General features: G+C 46.1%; 1 protein-coding gene across 1 annotated transcript; it reads left to right on the top strand.

Annotated features, from left to right (window-relative positions):
* The first annotated feature begins 6,625 nt into the window (after positions 1–6,625).
* On the top strand, positions 6,626–8,063 carry LOC138119459 (olfactory receptor 6F1-like). Its single transcript, XM_069031350.1, has 3 exons — positions 6,626–7,451; positions 7,484–7,635; positions 7,679–8,063. Exons 1-3 carry the CDS (start codon positions 7,308–7,310, stop codon positions 8,061–8,063), a joined length of 681 nt encoding a protein of 226 aa, XP_068887451.1. The 5' UTR covers positions 6,626–7,307.
* The last annotated feature ends 9,951 nt before the right edge of the window (positions 8,064–18,014 follow it).

Raw genomic sequence — 18,014 nt, 5'->3', positions numbered from 1 at the left:
AGGCTGGCCAGAACCTACTTTGCCTCAGGGACTGTTGTGCTACCTCATATGGGACAGTGTCAGATTCCCCAGCAGAGGCAGAGATGGATCATGCTCATTTGAAGCAGACCAATTTAACTTCTCGGGCTTAAACTGACAAAGAAATTAAACGGTTTCTTCTTGTGCTCATTAAAGCCATGATTCCTGGAGCCCTTCCCAGGGGACAGCCTCACCTACTAGCTGGGCTCTGGCTCTGTGGAGAATTTCAGGCAGTAACGAGCTCACCATGGTTCCTGCACTCTGAAACTCTTGGGGGTAAATCACACACCATGTAGAGGGTGAGGTGGTGTAAGGATGTTTTAACAAGGTCTGCTGAGACCTGATGGTGATAAAGCTGTTCCAGGACACCAAGGTGTCCCTACAGGCAGGTTAGAACAGAAAACCAGAGGCACAAACTTCTGGATGACAAAGAATGGAGGCAGATAGGGACAGGCCAGGGACAGGTGCCAGTCCCGCCCCAAAGGGTGACCCTTTCTGCCACCCCTCAGCCAGAGGGTCCCTCTGGTTAGCAGAAGATGGTGGGCACATGGAGGGCACTGACCCAGCACCAAGGGGGAGCAGCAATAAGGCTGTAACACATGAAAGCAGCTCTCCCTCCTTTGGAGGTGCCAGCAGCAGAGGGGCTGTGAACAGGTCAGGTCTCCTCATGTGTTGCACCTCAACAACCCCCTCTCTTAGAACAGCACTCCCAGAAACTGCTGCTCTACCTGTGGTACATGCCGAGTTTTAGGGGTGTGGCTCAGTAGGACCTACAGACCATGACAACCCTCGGAGGGTCCCTTCACGTGACTCTGAGGAAAAAACTGTCTCTCAGCCCTAAGGGTCTTCCCTTGCAGGTGACCAGAAGTTTGGCCCAAAGAGAAGGTTCCTACCCACTTTGACAGGAAGGGTGGGGTGGGGTGAGACAGGCAGCACCACTCACTCCTTACTGTGAAAAACAACCACTTTATTTAACAGCAACTAAGAACAGCTACCAAGGTAAGCTCATGAACCCCAACAGCAAGGCAGAGACTTGAAGCGGCGCACACACAATGCCCTCCCTCACTAGTGCAAATGGGCAGAGGACCAGGTGCTGAGCCTCAAATCAGTCTTTATACCCGGTCCTTTGAGTCTGTTGGTTCATTTTAGATCCTTCATACCATTGGCTCATTTCTCCTGCTGCCACTGGTCCATTTCAACGATGCCTTTTTCACCAATCATTTTCCGAGAACCTCCACTGATTGGTTCGTGCTACATCCAAATCCATGTTCTTGGTGGCATCACCCTTATCCGTTGGAACATTCTGGAAACCTCCTCCTTTCTACATGGTGTTGAGTACGCCACCCGATGGTTACATGCAGGTATTATACCCAGTACACTACCCCCAACTTGATACTACAGGATAATTAACACGGAAAACATCAATCAGCCCAATTCCTGCAATTAACATGTTTGCCAATTTTCTTAAGTAATTCTAGAGAACTAAAACCCATTTATAACACACTCTCTTTGTTTGAAAGATAGGTGTCTGCCAAGGAAGGCAGGAGCCTCCCTTGGAATGGAAAAAAAAATTGCAACCCCCTTCCCTCCAAATTACTATAATTTTGAAATTAAGGGGCTTTCAGGCAAAGATACGAGGAACAGGAATAACAGCTCTTTACTATTATATATCTATATGTGTATAACCAGTCAAACAAACAACAATAACTCTGGCAGTAACAGCAAACAATCACAAACCCAGTGCCAGCCTTCTGGGCTGTCAGGCCCTTTCCCCTCGGGTGCAGTTCCACTCGCAGCCGGCAGGGGCGCTGGCAGCTCCCGGTGAGCAGGGCAGGTGCGATGGTTCCCCCGCGGCTGCAGGGGGCGCTCCGGAGCGAGCTCGGGGAGCACGCGGCTCTGGTGACCTGGGATCTCGGGGAGGGATGGAACAAAAAAGCTTCACAACCCCCCTGGGCAGCCAATCCCGGTGTCCAGCCGGACCCTCAGGAACAGCAGGCTGGAACAGCAGGGATGAGCACAAAATCCCAGGTGGCAGATGGAGCTGCGGTGGGAACCCCCCAGAGGTCTGGGCAGGCAGGGCGAGCAGGGCTACAGAGTAGCGAAGGCTCGAAGCAACGCTGGGGGCAGGGCAGCCACAACCTGGCTCCCAGTAGGGCAGGGAAAGGTGGGCTTTGGAATCCCGGGGTTTCTCTGGTAGAAGGAAGGCAGCCGAAGAAGCAGCCTCTCTCTCTATCCAAACGCTGGGGACTGACTGCCCAGAAACCTAGGTGAAAGAGATGCACCCCTCCCTTAGTAGCCAGGTCCTTTGTTTTTCTTAAGCACCCAGTAATTTGTCCCCCTGGCAACATGTATGGGGAAAATTCCTTTAAGAGAAAAAAAAGCCAGGAGGAGAGCTAAAACCCCAACACACACTTTGTGTGAAAGTTCATCCATACCCAGCACAATTCCCCACTCACCAGACCCCACAACTGGAGTGGTGCTGCTCAGCTGTAAATCCTTTACACTTGACCCTTTTATCCACAAACCTTTACTCACCAGAGGCTTTCCTGGGCAGCAAACACCTTTTCCCTAGCTTCTGTCTCCCCTGTAAGGTTTCCAAAAATGTAACAGGGTTTTCAAGCCATGGAGACTGTTTTTCAAGCCATGTTGCTGTAAGATCAATCAGCATCAGGTTTTGATGGCTAAATACTGGTGAGTCCCATCTTCAGCCTGTCTCATGCCTGAGGTCTGTGTGTTTAACAGCCTTTCAGCAAGCTGTTTCCTTGTGAAATCTACCCAAAATCATGACAAAATCAACATTGAAAATCAACTCTGTAAACAGATCATTTCAATCTTTTGTGACTGCCTAGAAACAGACGGTTGAACTTAGACCTTTTCTTGATCATCAGGATGGTGTTTCTTTATTTGCATTGTTTGCTTCTTATAGGGTTGAAGGAATAGTGATGTACAGCTGTGGAAGCATCTGGAGAAACAAAAAGCAGAATACCTCCAAAACCAGCACATGCTGATGGCAACCATATTAGCAGCCCAGCAAAAGATCCCTGCATGTCAAGTGTAGCTTCTCAACATACCCAGATAACGGAACAGGGAAGGATAGAGTGGGGAAACAATAAAGAGTCTGGTTCCAGATGGAAGAAATCCTCAAGCCATTAAGTGTTGAGGTTGGGAAGGTAAAGAGCTGGGCAGGAATTTGTCATGGGTTAGCAAGCATAGTCCCGGAAGTGATGTTCTTGCAAAGGGGTGCTTACAGCTTCCTCTATGACCTAACAGAACTTATTTACTGGTTGGTTTGAATATTGACAACTTTTTAAGCCACTTAAAATTTTCACTGTCTCTGTGATCCACACTTAAGAGTAGACACACCCCAGGCAGAGCTCGCTCTCTTGCTTCCGGCCGGGGGACAGGTAACTCAGTCGGGCCCATGCGGGGGCCTAGAGGGCCCTACCGAGCCCTTCTGGGACCTGCTCGGTCTGGGCCCAGGCCAGGACACAGCCATCTTGGAGCCGATGGGCCCTGTTCCACCTGCGGCCTCCCTTCACATCCCTGCTACGTGCAGATGGCACAGCCCGGCTCCCCCTCTCCAGTGCAGCCAAGATTCAGCTGAAGCTGCCCTGCTGTTCGGCAAAAGATCATGTGACCAACCGCGATAATCAAAACTCCAGCTGCAAGGCCTGGGTGAGATTAACCCTTTTAGTGCTGTAAATGCTGCAGACATTAAGTAAAGAAAGAAGAGCTGAAAACCTGAGGGAAGAGAAAGAGGAGATGCTTAAAGCTGAAATTCTGTTGTAAAGCTATTGTGGTGATAAACTATGACATATCAGAGTACCCGTTGTAATTTCATGAAAGCATGGGGGGTGGAGTGTTCAACTTGTACTTGTGAGCAACAGCACCTGTGCTGGAATAAGCAAATGCTGAAGCAGCTGTAATTTGATGAGAAGTTTGAACAGGGAGAGATGGAAGCGATGAGGACTCTTGCTCCAATTGGAAGGAGAAGACCTCAGTTCCTAGAAACACTCCCAGAGATAGTCCTAGAGATGAAGATTATGAGGACCCTTTTCCTCCCAGGGAAGGGGAGGGCGTCTATTCTTAGAGATGAAATGCTCCCAGAGATGGGTGAAGAGAACTTTTGTTTCTGAACGGCTCAACCTTAAAATTTTACCCCAAAAACCTTCAAGAGTGGACCCTCGAAATCAGTTGTGGGAAAAGCTGCAAGTTGGGAGAAGGGACTCACATGTGAGCAGAGAGACTCCTCTTCCTAAATGGACTGAACAAAGTTATTTGGAAGTGGGCAACTGTCTTGTTGTGATAATGTTTTCATAGCACCAGCAAGAAGAGACTTCTCTTTCTAAATGGACTGAACAAGGTTATTATGGAAGTGGTAAACAGACTGAACATCTGAAGGGTTGTCTTTTTACATTGTCAGTGGGAGAAGGGAGGAAGGTGGGGGGAGGAGAAGAGTTCTGAAGGTGTGATATGATTTTATTTTGGCTTCTTTCTTCCTCCTTTTTGGTCTATTAGTAAACTTCTATATATTCTTTCAAGATTTGTACTTGCTTTGCTTTTCTCCTAATTCTTATCTCACAGAAGGTAAACAGTAATGAATATTTTGGGCCAAACCACTACAGAATTATAACACAGACAAGAAGGCTCAGAACAGCAAAGCCAGTCTGTCTCAGAGATGAGAGTCAAGGACCTCTGTGAGAGGTGCCTCTACCTGAGAAGGAGGTACCAGAAGGGAGGCTGAAAACCAGAATGTGACTGCCAGCCTAGGAAGAGCCCAGGAAGTGTGGGCGTGATGGAAAGCCTGGCATTCCTCACCTCGGATGTCATCACAGGGGATCTGGAAGCCTCACAGACAAGGTGAATGCTGGCACTGTGGGGTCTGGCTGTTGGGCAGGTTCCTTGGTGACACCCTCCCTGAGACTAGGGAGCAAGACAGAAAGAATATGCGTGTGGGAAACTCTTTCTCCTTCAGTTCGGTTTTAGAGCAAAGCTACCTTCTCTTCTAAAAGGCCTTCCATTAAACTCTGTAATCTTGTTGCAATTTTGCAGTGTTGTTCTCTACAACTTTGTCGACTCTAAGAGATTTGTAATGACTTCTGTTCCAAGTCCCTGGCAGAGATGGGAACTCCTGAAAGTGAACACAACCCTTTTCACCATTCTGGAGACCCATTGGACAAACACAGATGCTATTCAGATGAAAAAAAGCACTGCAGGAGTGAGGTGGAAAATTTCCTGATCCCCATGAGCAGCACAAATACAACCCCTGATTTCAGGACACCATAACAGGAGAAGAGTGTAATTCTCAGCAGGCAGTGACTCCAGGGGTTTAGGCAAAGAAATTAAATAACACTGTCTCATCCACTTGTGCACTTGGCCTGGATGAAGTGAACAGCACAGTCCCAGACCTTCCAGTCAATAGATTAAAAATAGGCCAATAGACTACAGTTTAAAAGGCGGGGAGAGGAATGGAGGGATTGGTGTGTGCAGGCATGAAGAATGGGCATACAAACTGATGGATGATGTGGGAAATTTTGCAGCCATGAAAAGAACTGTCTTTTTTTGGCAAAGCTTTTACAATCTGCCCTGAAAATCTAATGGATCAAATATATTATTTTTTTTTCTGATTTCTGGGGGTTTTTTCTGTCTTCTCCCTTGGGGCATATCTTCAAAACCTTAAATGAAATCCCTTTTGACTTTAGGCTATCTTAAGGAAAAGCTAGGGGAGAATAGTCATTGTTAAATACCGAGGTTTGTTTCTCTCTTATTTTCTTTACCCTGGTCTGTTAGAGAGCAGATGTTGAACTTGCTTGGGTTCTGCCCAGCTCATTACAGGCGTCAAGAGCTTATTTAGCTCCATCACAAATTCCTCCATCTGAGACAGTCTGTGATGTCTCCTTGTAGCTGGTGAGCAGAGATCCAGGCTGAGATGTGATTCATTAGCCAGCAGCAGGAAAGGGTTTGGTGGGTGTCTCGGTTTTGAAAGACAGGTGTCTGCTAAGGAAGGCAGAAGCCTCCCTTGAAGTGGCAAATATAACCCCTTTCCCTCTGAGTTATTATAATTTTGAAATCAAGGGTCTTTAGGCAAAGATGTGGGAAATAGGAATAACAGTTCTTTACTATATCTATATATATATAGATAGATACATAACCAGTCAAACAAAACAACAATAACTATGACAGTAACAGCAAACAATCACAAACCCAGTCCCAGCCTTCTCGGCTGTCAGGCCCTTTCCCCTCGGGTTCAGTTCCACTCGCAGCCGGCAGGGGCGCTGGCGGCTCCTGTTGAGCAGGGCAGGTGCGATGGTTCCCCCGCGGCTGCAGGGGGCGCTCCGGAGCGAGCTCGGGGAACATGTGGCTGCTCTGGTGCCCTGGGATCCCGGGGAAGGGATGGAACAAAGGCTTCACAAACCCCTGGGCAGCCGATCCCGGACTCTCGGAAACAGCAGGCTGGAACGGCGGGCTGGAGCGGCAGGCACAAACACAAATCCCGGGTGGCAGACGAGATGTATCCAAAAGGGGAACCCCCTGGGGCTCCAGGCAGGCAGGGTGAGCACGGCTACAACGCAGCGAAGGCTCGAAGCAGCAGCGGGGCAGGGCGGCCACAGCCCAGCCTCCAGCAGGGCAGGGAAAGCGGCTTTGGGATCCTGGCGTTGTTTCCAGCAGAAAGAAAGATGCCGAAAACGGGAACCAGTAGCCTTCTCTGCAGCTTCTCTCTCTCCAGACGCTGAGAGCGAACTGACTCCACATCCAGGTGAAAACAAAGGAGTAGCCAGGCCCCCCCCACCCCCAATGGGCAGCTGTTTTTGTCTTTTTTAAGTATGGCCATTTGTCCCCTAGCAACATGCATATGGGAAAAAATTCCTTTAACAGGAAAAAAACTAGGACTAAACTAAAACCCCAACAGCGGGGAACCAGCTGCAGCCTAGAAGTGGCTGTTTCTCTCCCTTGACAATGACCAGCTCTGATGAAGAAGACATCATTGTCCCATCTCATATCAAAGTGCCAAAGCCGTGATAGGCTGGAGCAGGTATCAACTCTGTGACATTTATGCTGGACGCCTTGTTCCCCTTGACACCAAGGGAGCGTGAGTCAGGTTTCTCCATGGTTGCCTCTGCTTTCTGCATCCCCAGCCCCTGGAGTCTGTGGGGTTTGCTGTTTCAGGCTGAATGTGCAACTGAAGTCACACCCAAGTGAAGGAGTTCATCCTGTTTGGATTCCCTGGCTCTCAACACCTGCAAGTGTTCCTCTTTGTCTTCTTCCTCTCTGTGTATGTCCTGACAGTCATGGGCAATCTCTGCATTACTGTGTTTGTGAGTACTCACCATCAACTCCACCACCCTATGTATTATTTTCTCTGCAGTTTTGCCTTCCTGGAGATCTGGTTCACAACTGCCTGCATTCCAAAGACACTGGCCAATCTTGTGTCAGTCCATTTCCTTTGACAGGTTGCCTCCTTCAGATGTACTTTGTCTTCTCATTTGGTTGTACAGAATATTTCTTCCTTGCAGCCATGGCATATGATCGCTACTTGGCTGTGTATTACCCCCTGAGCTACAGCACCATCATGACCAGCACTCTGTCCAGGGGGCTGGCAGTGGGCTCTTTGGGTGGGTGGTTTCCTGGTCATTTCAGTGCCAGTGCCTTTGATTTCCAGGTTGTCTTTCTGTGGCTCTAATATCGTCAACTATTTTTTCTGTGACATCTCTCCCTGGATTACTCTTTCCTGCACAGATATCACACTTGTTGAGCTGGTGTGTTTTGTCCTGTTTGCCATTGTCATCCTCAGTTCCTGTGTCATTACCCTGATCTCCTATATTTCTATCATCTCCACTCTACTGAGGATCCCATCTGCTCAAGGCTGGCGAAGATCCTCCTCCACTTGTTCTTCCCATCTCATTGTAGTAATTATTTGGTACTGCTCCACCATCTTCCTCCATGTCAAGCCATCCATCAAAGCTTCATTGGAACTGAAAGGAATGAGAAAGAGGTGTCTTTACAAACAAACTGTGGGCCTGATGGTAGATAAAGCCAGATACTGAGAGGTGAAAGAAGCAATGGGAGGAACCATAGATTCCATAGGAATTCCACTAATTGACACAGACTGTTATTCACTCAAGACTGTGCTAATCCCTGGATTTAGAGAAAAAGAACAGAGACAAAAGGAAAAGAATAGGGGTGGGGTACACCTTAGAAAGGGGATTTGTATTAAGTGATTCAGGAAGTCTGTGCCTCTCAAGTACCTCAGCCAATGGGGAAAGAGAGAAGGAAATGCGGCCAGGAAATTAGGATAAAAAGGAGGCTGCGTTCTCTTAACAACTTGAGAGACCCCATGGGAAATGCCCATAACTTCTCCCTTTATTCGAATAAAGTAACAGAACTCCTCTGTCTCCTTTTTGGACATAAACCTTTGGTGTTTGTGGATTAATTTTCCTGACAGAAGCGACCAAAACAGTCACCATCTTAAACAGATCTGTAACATCACTGCTAAACCCCTTCATCTACACATTCAGAAACACAGAGGTGAAGAACATCTTGACAAAGGCTTTATCTAGGTAGACAAACCACTCTGTCCAAAGGTCTTGTCCAGGACTGTCTTCCCCAGTCTAGCAGAAAAGAAAAGCTTCAGAGACATCTCAGATTCCAAAGAAACACTTCTGTTAGAATGAAATGGAACTGTTCTCAGCTCTTAGCTAAGATAATTAGCATTAATATAAATATTAATTGCACAATCTTCACAAACTTCACTTGCATCAACAAAAAGAAATTCACTCATCAAAGTGAAAATAACCACCACAACTGCCTAGAGGTGAAAAATTCACACACTCCCCACCCCTGACCTCTCTGCCACAGAGAGCCATGTCCAGCCCTCTGGTATTCAGGACATGCCTTTGCTACACTTCCAGAACACAATAAATGTGTGCCAGCAGCACAACCTCAAGGTATCTCTGAAAATAAACCAAGCTGTCTTTCCAGAAGCCATTTGTGCTGCCACATTGGCAGTGAGTCCCTGTTACCACTGGAAATTCAGGTGGTGATGGAAAGCTCTTTCTCTCTTTCCAAGTGGACCAAATGTGCTGTTTCTTTTGTTTCTGTTTCAGGCTACAAATACAATTGTATTTGCCTGTCTCTTCAGGCTATGAACCAAATTGATGGAAGCAGGTAGCCTTGCCTGTCCTCATCTTGGAAAGCACAGGCTGCAATTAGTGAAAGGAAAAAGAAACGTGGAGAAATAATAGTAATAATGATAATTTAAAAAAACCCAGTAGCAATTGTAAATGTTTCTCCTTCAATCATTCTCACCCCTAAAAGCTTCCAAGTATTTTAACAGAAATCTCCTTTCCCTCTTCTTTCTTTTCTCCATCTTTTTATTTCCCACTGACTTGTATTTTTATCCCACGGCCCCACTAGTAAGGCACTGGGAGGAAAATGACCGAGGAAATTACTCTTCTCCCTGATAGATTTATTTCTGCAGCAAGGGCTGTCTTTGGACCAGGGCTGTTACAACTCACCCCCAAAGCCAACAGTAACCTAGGTTCTTGTTAATTGATTCCTTGGGGCAAATTAGAGTGAAATGACACTGAATGATTGGTGTTTGTAAATATACACATGTAGGGTTTATTGTGGAAAAATGTGGTTGCACAGGGAAATGGGAAATGATTGTTACATACAGTAATATAACAAGAATAGAAAGATCTCATCACCCATAGGCCTCAAGACAGACTTGGTCATTGTCTTGGGGTGACTTGATGTTGTATTCCCTATTGCTGCACTATGCCCAGAAATTAGTACATATACCTTTCTATGCTTTTAAACTGAGCCTGAGAGGGGGGAGGAAAAACTGAGCAAAACTTTTCCAAAGCAGTTTGCAGCTTGTTCAAGGTCACACAGAGACAGAGACCTTTTTCAGCTGTGGCAGAAAAGCGAGAGTGGGGAAAGCACCCAACTTGCTTTTGGCCAGTTTTTTCAACTCCTTTTTCTTTCTCCAGAGAGAGACGGAGAGTTGAACTTTTGTTTTCCTGGGACTTTGTTTTTTCCTTTTTTTTCCCTCTGCTGGACTGTTTCAACATCAGAACACATCAGGAGGAATTTCCACCGAGGCCTTGGGCCTGGAGGTGGGCCCACCACCCTGTCCCAGCTCCAAGGAGGGGGAGAGAGAGATCTATGGAAGGACTCTGAAATTTTCACAGGTTTCTCTCAGCAGAGTGAGAGGTTTTATCATTTAGCATTATTATCCTTTTCCTGTGTGTTTGTTAAATAAATAGTTCTTATCTCTTTCACTTTCCTTCGAGGAAAATTTATTTTTTCCTGAACCTGGTGGGGGAGGGCTGGTTGTAGCCTGCCTTCTCTCAGAGGATGTATTTCTAAATTTGGCCAAACTGGAACAGTCATATCAGATCAGAGGTTGGCCATGACACACCCAAAAGCTCTCCTCCTCCATTTCAACAAAGCACCCTGGCATCTCCCACATGGGAGAATGTCTTGAGTCATCATGCCTTTGAAGTTCAGTCTCTCACAAGGGGCCTCCTGGTATCTGGAGTGCAAGATGGCAAAGGAATGTTCTGGTCAATCCTGGACTTGTCTGTACTCCCAAAGCCCTTTCAGACCACAGGGCTTTGGATGATGTCCCCAGACCACCTGCTGTTGCCTCCCTCCCCATCGATCATTACCCTGGGGCTCTGGGCATTGTCTGCAGAGGAGAAACCCCCACCACCAGTGCAGAAGGAGACCTGAGCCTCTGCTGAAACACGGGACTCCTGTAATGTGTGAAACACAAGACTCCTTTAACATAAGCACCTTAATATACAAACACCTTAGTATTGAAAGGAATGAGGGACTTGTCTTTACAAGCAAGCTGTGGGCCTGCTGGTAGATAAAACTAGTTCTGAGAGATAAAAGAAACAGTGGGAAGGATTCCACTGATTGATGAATGGAAAGAAAGAGATTTGTCTTTACAAATAAACTATAGGTCTGCTGATAAATGGAATTGGATATCGAGAGATGAAAGAAACAAGAATTAAAATAAAAGGGGGAGGGTTATACATTAGAGGGGAGTCTTAGGTATTAGGTGTTTCAGGAAGTCTGTACCTCTCAAGTACCTCAGCCAATGGGGAAAAAGAGAGGGAAATGCGGTCAGGAAATTAGGATAAAAAGGAGGCTGTGCCCTCCAAAAATTTGAGAAACCCCAGGGGAAATGCCCCATGGCCTCTCCCTTTATTTGAATAAAGTAACAGACTCCTCTGTCTCTTTTTTGGACATAAACCTCTGGTGTCTGGGGATTAATTTTCCTGACAGTATAAAGTATAGATTAATAAAAGTTAAGTGTTAGTTGCTATGCTTAACTGCAACTGCTTCTGCAGAGCAAGCTGCTTTTGTAAGACAAGAAGCCTAGCCCTGGAAGGGGTTACGATGATAAGAGAATAGATGCTATGCCTAATGCTAACTGCTCTTGAAAAAAAACAAACCTGAATGGACTAAGATTATAAGGGAAAGGAATACGAGCTAACGTGTCTGAATAACTGCTTTTCTGAAGAACAAGGGCTTAGCCCCTGCAGGCTAAGCAACAAGGAAGAAGAAGCATGGTAACTGCTGTTTAAATGACAAATGGGAGAGCTGTCACAAAGGGTAGAAAAATGTGATTTTTACATGTAATAGAGAATTGGAACATAATCAATACACAATTAGAGAGGAATATATAGAGAGGAATAATATAGTAATAAAGTGTGTAATAGTAAAATTAAGTGTGTATTAGCAAAATAAGTGTGTGATGAATGTATTAGATAAGAGTATCGTGTCGTGTTTGTAACCCTAAGATAAGGAAACCACAAGTTATGTAAGACCCCAACCATTAAGACTGTAACTTTTAGATAAATGAAGAAAAAAGGGCAGATGCCGACCTTGTAAACATATAAATAACCTCTGTAAGATGAGCATAGCGGACATGCATATGGAGGTGCTAACCCCGGCATGCTCCCTCCGAGGTGCTAACCCCTGCATGATACCCCTGCCTGGGCCAATAAAGGTGTGCTTTACATTACAGTACCTTACTGTGGAGTGGATTCCATTGAATCACTGGCCATCCCAGCACCCATCTGGGACACAATAGGGGCTGTTTTTTAAAATCGGTTTTCCACCTCTGACATCAATGCCAATTAGTTTCTTGAATGCCCCTTGTTCTTTGCACCTGAACTACCCACCTTTGTAGTCCTGCTTGTGTCGAAAAGGCAGGGCGAGACAGAAGAGGTGGCACCAGCTCTCTGAGCAAAGAGCAGGTGGCCCATCTCTATGGCCCAGACTGCAGGTTCAGTACATGGTACAGTGGATTTGGGGCAAAGGGACACTAGCTTCCAAGCAAACAGTCACATCCACTGCTGGTGGGTTTTCTGGCACAGCTTCCTTGGCAGGGACTGAACTGGACGTGGCTACAGGTGAGCCTTGGCTCTCCTGGGGGCTGGTGGTGATGGGGGGCTGGTGGGCAGGACAGTGCTGCTCAGGGGTGGGGTGGCAGCCCTGTATACCCACGTCCTTCCAGCGGGCACAGTGCTGCTGCTGGTTTGGGGGTGTGAGAAACGAAGCCCACCCTTCTTTTTTTTTGATTTATAAATTTAAGAAGGGACAATAGGGGACAAAGGTCACTTGAAGCAAACATAACAGCACTGGATGCATAGCTCATAACCAGAGGCACACCCACTTATACAAACTTCTCAGTTATATGCTTTAACGTTATGTATATTAATGAACCACAATGTATATGCATAGTTTTTCTGAGAACTAATTTACATTTCCTTAGGAGGGATTAACATAGTTCCTCCCCCGATCTGCCTTTTTAGAGCATGCGTAATGTGATCATGGGGGTCTTCGGGGGTCTTCTTCAATGAAGGCTCCGGTCTTCCTCACATCTTGAATTTCTCAACTTTGTCTTCCGAGCATGCACAGTTATGGTGCTCCTAGGTCTTTCTGGATCCAATCAGTTTAAATTCTGTACTTTGTGGCTAACTGGCTTCACTTTTGCCAATTTCTCATTAGTATATCCTGCTGCTTCTCTATCTAGCTATACTTGTCTATTTTTGAGATTATTCACCTGGCGAGTTTCCATTTATTTAAGCATTAAGTGATTGGTTAACCATATACTAGCTATTACATTGTATAGAAAGTTATGATTCAGACTATATAGGTATAGAAAGTTATGATTCAGGTTATATTGGTATCTTATAACTCGAACATCTTGTAATTTTGACCCCAGTTATAATGTTAACTAGTTAATATCTGCATAGCAAAGTTATACTTAACATATTTGTACATAATATTTTCTAGCATATTCTGATACATAATATTTCTTACATTTCACTACCCATGAAAGACAATGCTATAATAGCTGTTTATTACAGGGGTGATAAACGCCCAAGCAGGCGTATTTGTGCCTCAAGCTGATTGAGAGCAGGGCCAGCATGCAACCCAGTCCCTGCTGTGTGCCCTGGTACGTGGTCAGGGAATAGTCTCTGCAGTGTACATGAGGAGAGCTGTCCCATGCGGATGCCAGGGCTCTCCTGGCCCAGCCAGAGCTGCTTCTGGAAGAATGCCAGTGGAGGGGATGCCCAGCACTCCTCAGGCAGGGATGTGACAGTGTGTCAGGATTGTCCTAATCAGAGACACCGTGTCAGAGCCCCTGGCTCTGCTCCTGCTCAGCAGCACAGGGCCACAGTACTTACACTACTGGACTCTGGACATGTTCCTGGGGTACTGGGGACTGGTCCAGCTGCAGGTGGGGAAGGGGGACGAGTCAGAGTGGGATGGGACATGGCACATGGTGTCCCAGGTCTGCACAGCCCCTTTTCCCTTAGGGGCCACATTTGCTGGTGGATGCTGGAGGTGTAGAGGTGGCATTGAGTCTTTACAAATGACTCAGTGGGTGAGGGGCTTTAGGAAAAAATGGAAGTTAATGTCTCTACATCAAGCTGCAAGTTTGTTGCAGAACCCAGACAATTTGGCCCAGACAGTTTGAACTTCTGAACTTCAGGGTAATAGGAGAAATGGGTCCACACAAGTCTATTGCAGAACCCAGACAGTCTGAACTTCCGAACTTTGGGGAAAAATGTCCATACGTGTTACGTGTTCAAGGGGGAATATGTGGTAGGCAGTTCAGGAAGACTCTATTCTCCTAGTTCCTCAGCCAATGGGGAAGGGGTCAACATGCAGCAAGGAGTTTAGGATAAAAGGAGGCTGCATTCTCCAAAACCAAAAGAGAAACTGCACAGGGGTATGCACCAGTGGACTCTCTTCCTTTATTCAAATAAAGTTGCAGGACTCTCTGTGTCCTTTATGGACACTGGCTTTTCATGGCGTGGCTTTTCTGCACAATCCTCAGCTGCTACAGCACCTCCTTCTTTTCCCTTTCTGCCCCACACAGCTCCCTGCTCCAGCTCTGTTCTGGGCCAGCTGGGGTTGCCTCCCTCTGTGGCAGATCCCCACAGCCATGTGCACTGGCTGCTCCTGCTCCTGCTCCTGCTCCTGCTCCTGCTCCTGCTGCTTCTGATGAGCAGGAAAGACTCCACTACTAGAATAAGTAGTAAAGTAGGTATGTCTATTCCAGCGCTGGGACGCATGGGGGACAACTCCTCCAAAGTCATGCGTGCCAACAGCTGCATTCAGCTTGGTATTTATCGGGTTACAAGTTCCATATTCATTGAGTTTCCCAATATGCCTATACATATTCATCGCCTAGCCCCACCTAGCCTCGCTTCATATTACAATAAGCCCAAAAGTCATTTACATCTGCGTTGCACTTGCGCAGGGTTGTCTGGTGGTCGTGGGCAGGGGTCTCCGAGATGAAATAAGAGTCTTCCTCAGATGAAATAAAGGGTCTTCCTCATCCTGAACTTTTCACCTTTCTTCCCTGCGCATGCTTTTTATGCCCCTGGGCTAAGTCCAAACTTCAAGACTAGTTTGAGTTAGCTTTAGGTTAAAAACAGGATCTTTGGTCAAGATTCCTTCTCTTTATCAATAGTCTCATATCTTCTCATCCTGCTTTGGTAGGCACAATAAGTGTTGGGCAAGCGGTATGCATTGCTTCTAACAAACCAATTCTTAGTAAATCATTTAATCTTCCCCATCCCCTTGATTCACTCCTGCTGCTGCTGCTGCTCCTGCTGCTGCTTCTGCTGCTCCTGCTGCCTTTTGGGTTATGGAACACTTTGAGTTCCAGTGCGAGACCAGAGTTTCAGAGGAGCTGGCCTTTAACTTGTGACAAGTCTTGCCACAGCGTACAAAGCGTCTCAAGTCACCATTAATGTTTGATGCCTAATGACAGTCCCTTGATGGTGGCCCTGGTAGCTCATCCCTTCTTCTCCCAAATTGCAATGATGAATAGCCAGACATCTGCTGGGATGAACCACGCTTCTCATAGAGATATGATGGAACTCCATTTATTCTATTGTCAGTCCCATAGTTATACCCTAATTCCCCAAGCACGCATAAGCAAGCTCCATACTATTGGATCACAGCTGCTGTTCACGTGGCCCTTAATAGCAAGCGATTGGTTACAGATTAATATGCACGCGACTAACTAACACAAGTCATTGTCTTTCTATGGTCAGCATCCCCCTCCCCAAAATCCTGTCGGCTTGCCACATCAGCATTGCTCTTCTCTTTTTTCCCTAGTCAAGAACAGTTCACTAATATAGCTTGGATTGTGCATGTATACATGTCCCTGTTCACTCAGCCATTTCTCTACAATGATGTCAGGTTTTCCCATTCTTGGTTTAGTCACTCTTTATTCAAAGATTCCCAGAGACTGTTTTCATTCCTCCACTGTGCACACAGTGATTCCTGGAGGGCTGCAGAAATGCAACAGCAGCATCAGTCTCCTCTGGGGTTTTTAGAGGGAACTCTCTCTCAGAGAGCTGTCCTGAGCCTTTCTGCAGCCAAGGTTTTACTCCTAAAAAAGACACAACCAAAAAGCTCCAATGATCAGTGACCTAGTTGAGCAGTGATCAAAAAAATCAACACTTTTTATCCCATTGAACCCTAATAGTGATGTTTGTTCTGAAACAATGAAAAATAGTGTCCTGATTCAAAGGAATCTACTCCACAGCAAGGTACTGTAAAGCACATCTTTATTTGCCAGGCTGGGAGCATGCAGGGGTTAACACCTCCATGTGCGTGTCCGCCATGGTCATCTTGCAGAGGTTATTTATACGTTTACAAGTTTGTAATTATACGTTTACAAGTTCATCATCCGCCCTTGTTTTGGTCATTTATCTCAAGTTACAGTCCTAAGGGATCTTACATGACTTGTGGTTTCTTTATCATAGAGTTACAAATACAGCACTGTAGATACAAAAATGCTGTTAGAGAGAATTTTCTTGCTATTTTCTAAGTCCGTGAGAGACTTTTCTCTCTCACAGAAGAGGTAGCAGGGAATGTAAACAACCCAGACACCTGCAACCTTGAAAAGTCTTGTTTATGGTCTAGTAGAAAAATATTTTGACAATGGATGTTTTAGGATTTTAGCCAATCACCCCCAAGGGGTGGCTGGTCCTTTGTCCAATTAGACTATGAAGAAAAAAGTCTATAAAAGAGTTTGTAAAATAATTAAATAAATCAATCTTGCTGCACAACTCCTGCCTGCTGGATCTTCTCCTCCTCCTCCTCCCTATGGCTGCGGGACACGGTGCTATACCGTAGGAACCAGGCCTGCGGTAATACAGCACACTATTCTTAATACATTCATCACACATCTATTTTGCTAATATACACTTAATTCTATTATTACACACTTTTTTGCTGTATTAGTTATACTTAGTTCATTATTGTGTATTGATTATATTCCTATTCTCCTATTACATTTTTCTACTCTTTTGTGGCAGTTCCTCTGTCATTGTAGTGGTTTGGCCCAAAATACTCATTACTGTTTACCTTCTGTGAGATAAGAATTAGGAGAAATGCAAAGCAGGCACCAACCTTGAAAGAATATAAAGAAGTTTATTAATAGACCTAAAAGAAGGAAAAAAAATTATACCATACCTTCAGAACTCTTCTCCTCCCCCCACCTTCCTCCCTTCTCCCACTGACAATGTAAAAAGACAACCCTTCAGATGTTCAGTCTGTTTACCATTTCCATAATAACCTTGTTCAGTCCATTTAGAAAGAGAAGTCTCTTCTTGCTGGTGCTATGAAAACATTATCACAACAAGACAGTCGCCCACTTCCAAATAACTTTGTTCAGTCCATTTAGGAAGAGGAGTCTCTCTGCTCGCATGTGAGTCCCTTCTCCCAACTTGCAGCTTTTCCCACAACTGATTTCGAGGGTCCACTCTTGAAGGTTTTTGGGGTACAATTTTAAGGTTGAGCTGTTCAGAAACAAAAGTTCTCTTCACCCATCTCTGGGAGCATTTCATCTCTAAGAACAGAGGCCCTTCTCCTTCCCTGGGAGCAAAGGGTCTTCCTCATCTTCATCGTTAGGACTATCTCTGGGAGCATCTCTAGGAACTGAGGTTTTCTCCTGTCCCATTTGGAGCAAAAGTCCTCATCGCTTCCATCTCTCCCTGTTCAAACTTCTCATGAAATTACAGCTGCGTTAGCATCTGCCTATCTCAGCACAGGTGCTTTTGCTTACGAGTTGAACACTCCACCCCCCATATCTTCATGAAATTACAACGGCATACTCTGATATATCATAGCTTCTCAACAGAATTTCAGCTTTAAGCATCTCCTCTTTCTCTTCCCTCAGGTTTTCAGCTCTTCACAGCAATAAAAGGGTTAATCTCACCTCGGCCTTGCAGCTGGAATGTGGCTTATCGAAGTGGAGAGGGGGGAGAGCCAAGCTGCTCTGGCTGCCCACAGCAAGGCAGTGGGGGGTGGGGGGGCGTCCACGGGTGGTACAGGGCCCATTGGCTCCAGGCTGGCTGTGGCCCGGCACGGCCTGGCCCAAGCAGGGCCTGGGCCGGGCCCACTGGCCTCCGCATGGGGCCCTCAGCCACCTGTCCCAGCACTGG

Source organism: Aphelocoma coerulescens, chromosome 15 (assembly GCF_041296385.1).
Source record: "Aphelocoma coerulescens isolate FSJ_1873_10779 chromosome 15, UR_Acoe_1.0, whole genome shotgun sequence".
Taxonomy (NCBI): Eukaryota; Metazoa; Chordata; class Aves; order Passeriformes; family Corvidae; genus Aphelocoma; species Aphelocoma coerulescens.
This window is presented reverse-complemented; position numbering and strand designations above follow the sequence as displayed.

Coding starts and splice junctions, on each gene's coding strand:
- LOC138119459 (XM_069031350.1), top strand. CDS start 7,308: ATGGGCAATCTCTGCATTACTGTGTTTGTGAGTACTCACCATCAACTC. Junction 7,452..7,483: donor CACTGGCCAATCTTGTGTCA/GTCCATTTCCTT, acceptor TGCCTCCTTCAG/ATGTACTTTGTCTTCTCATT. Junction 7,636..7,678: donor GCAGTGGGCTCTTTGGGTGG/GTGGTTTCCTGG, acceptor TTTGATTTCCAG/GTTGTCTTTCTGTGGCTCTA.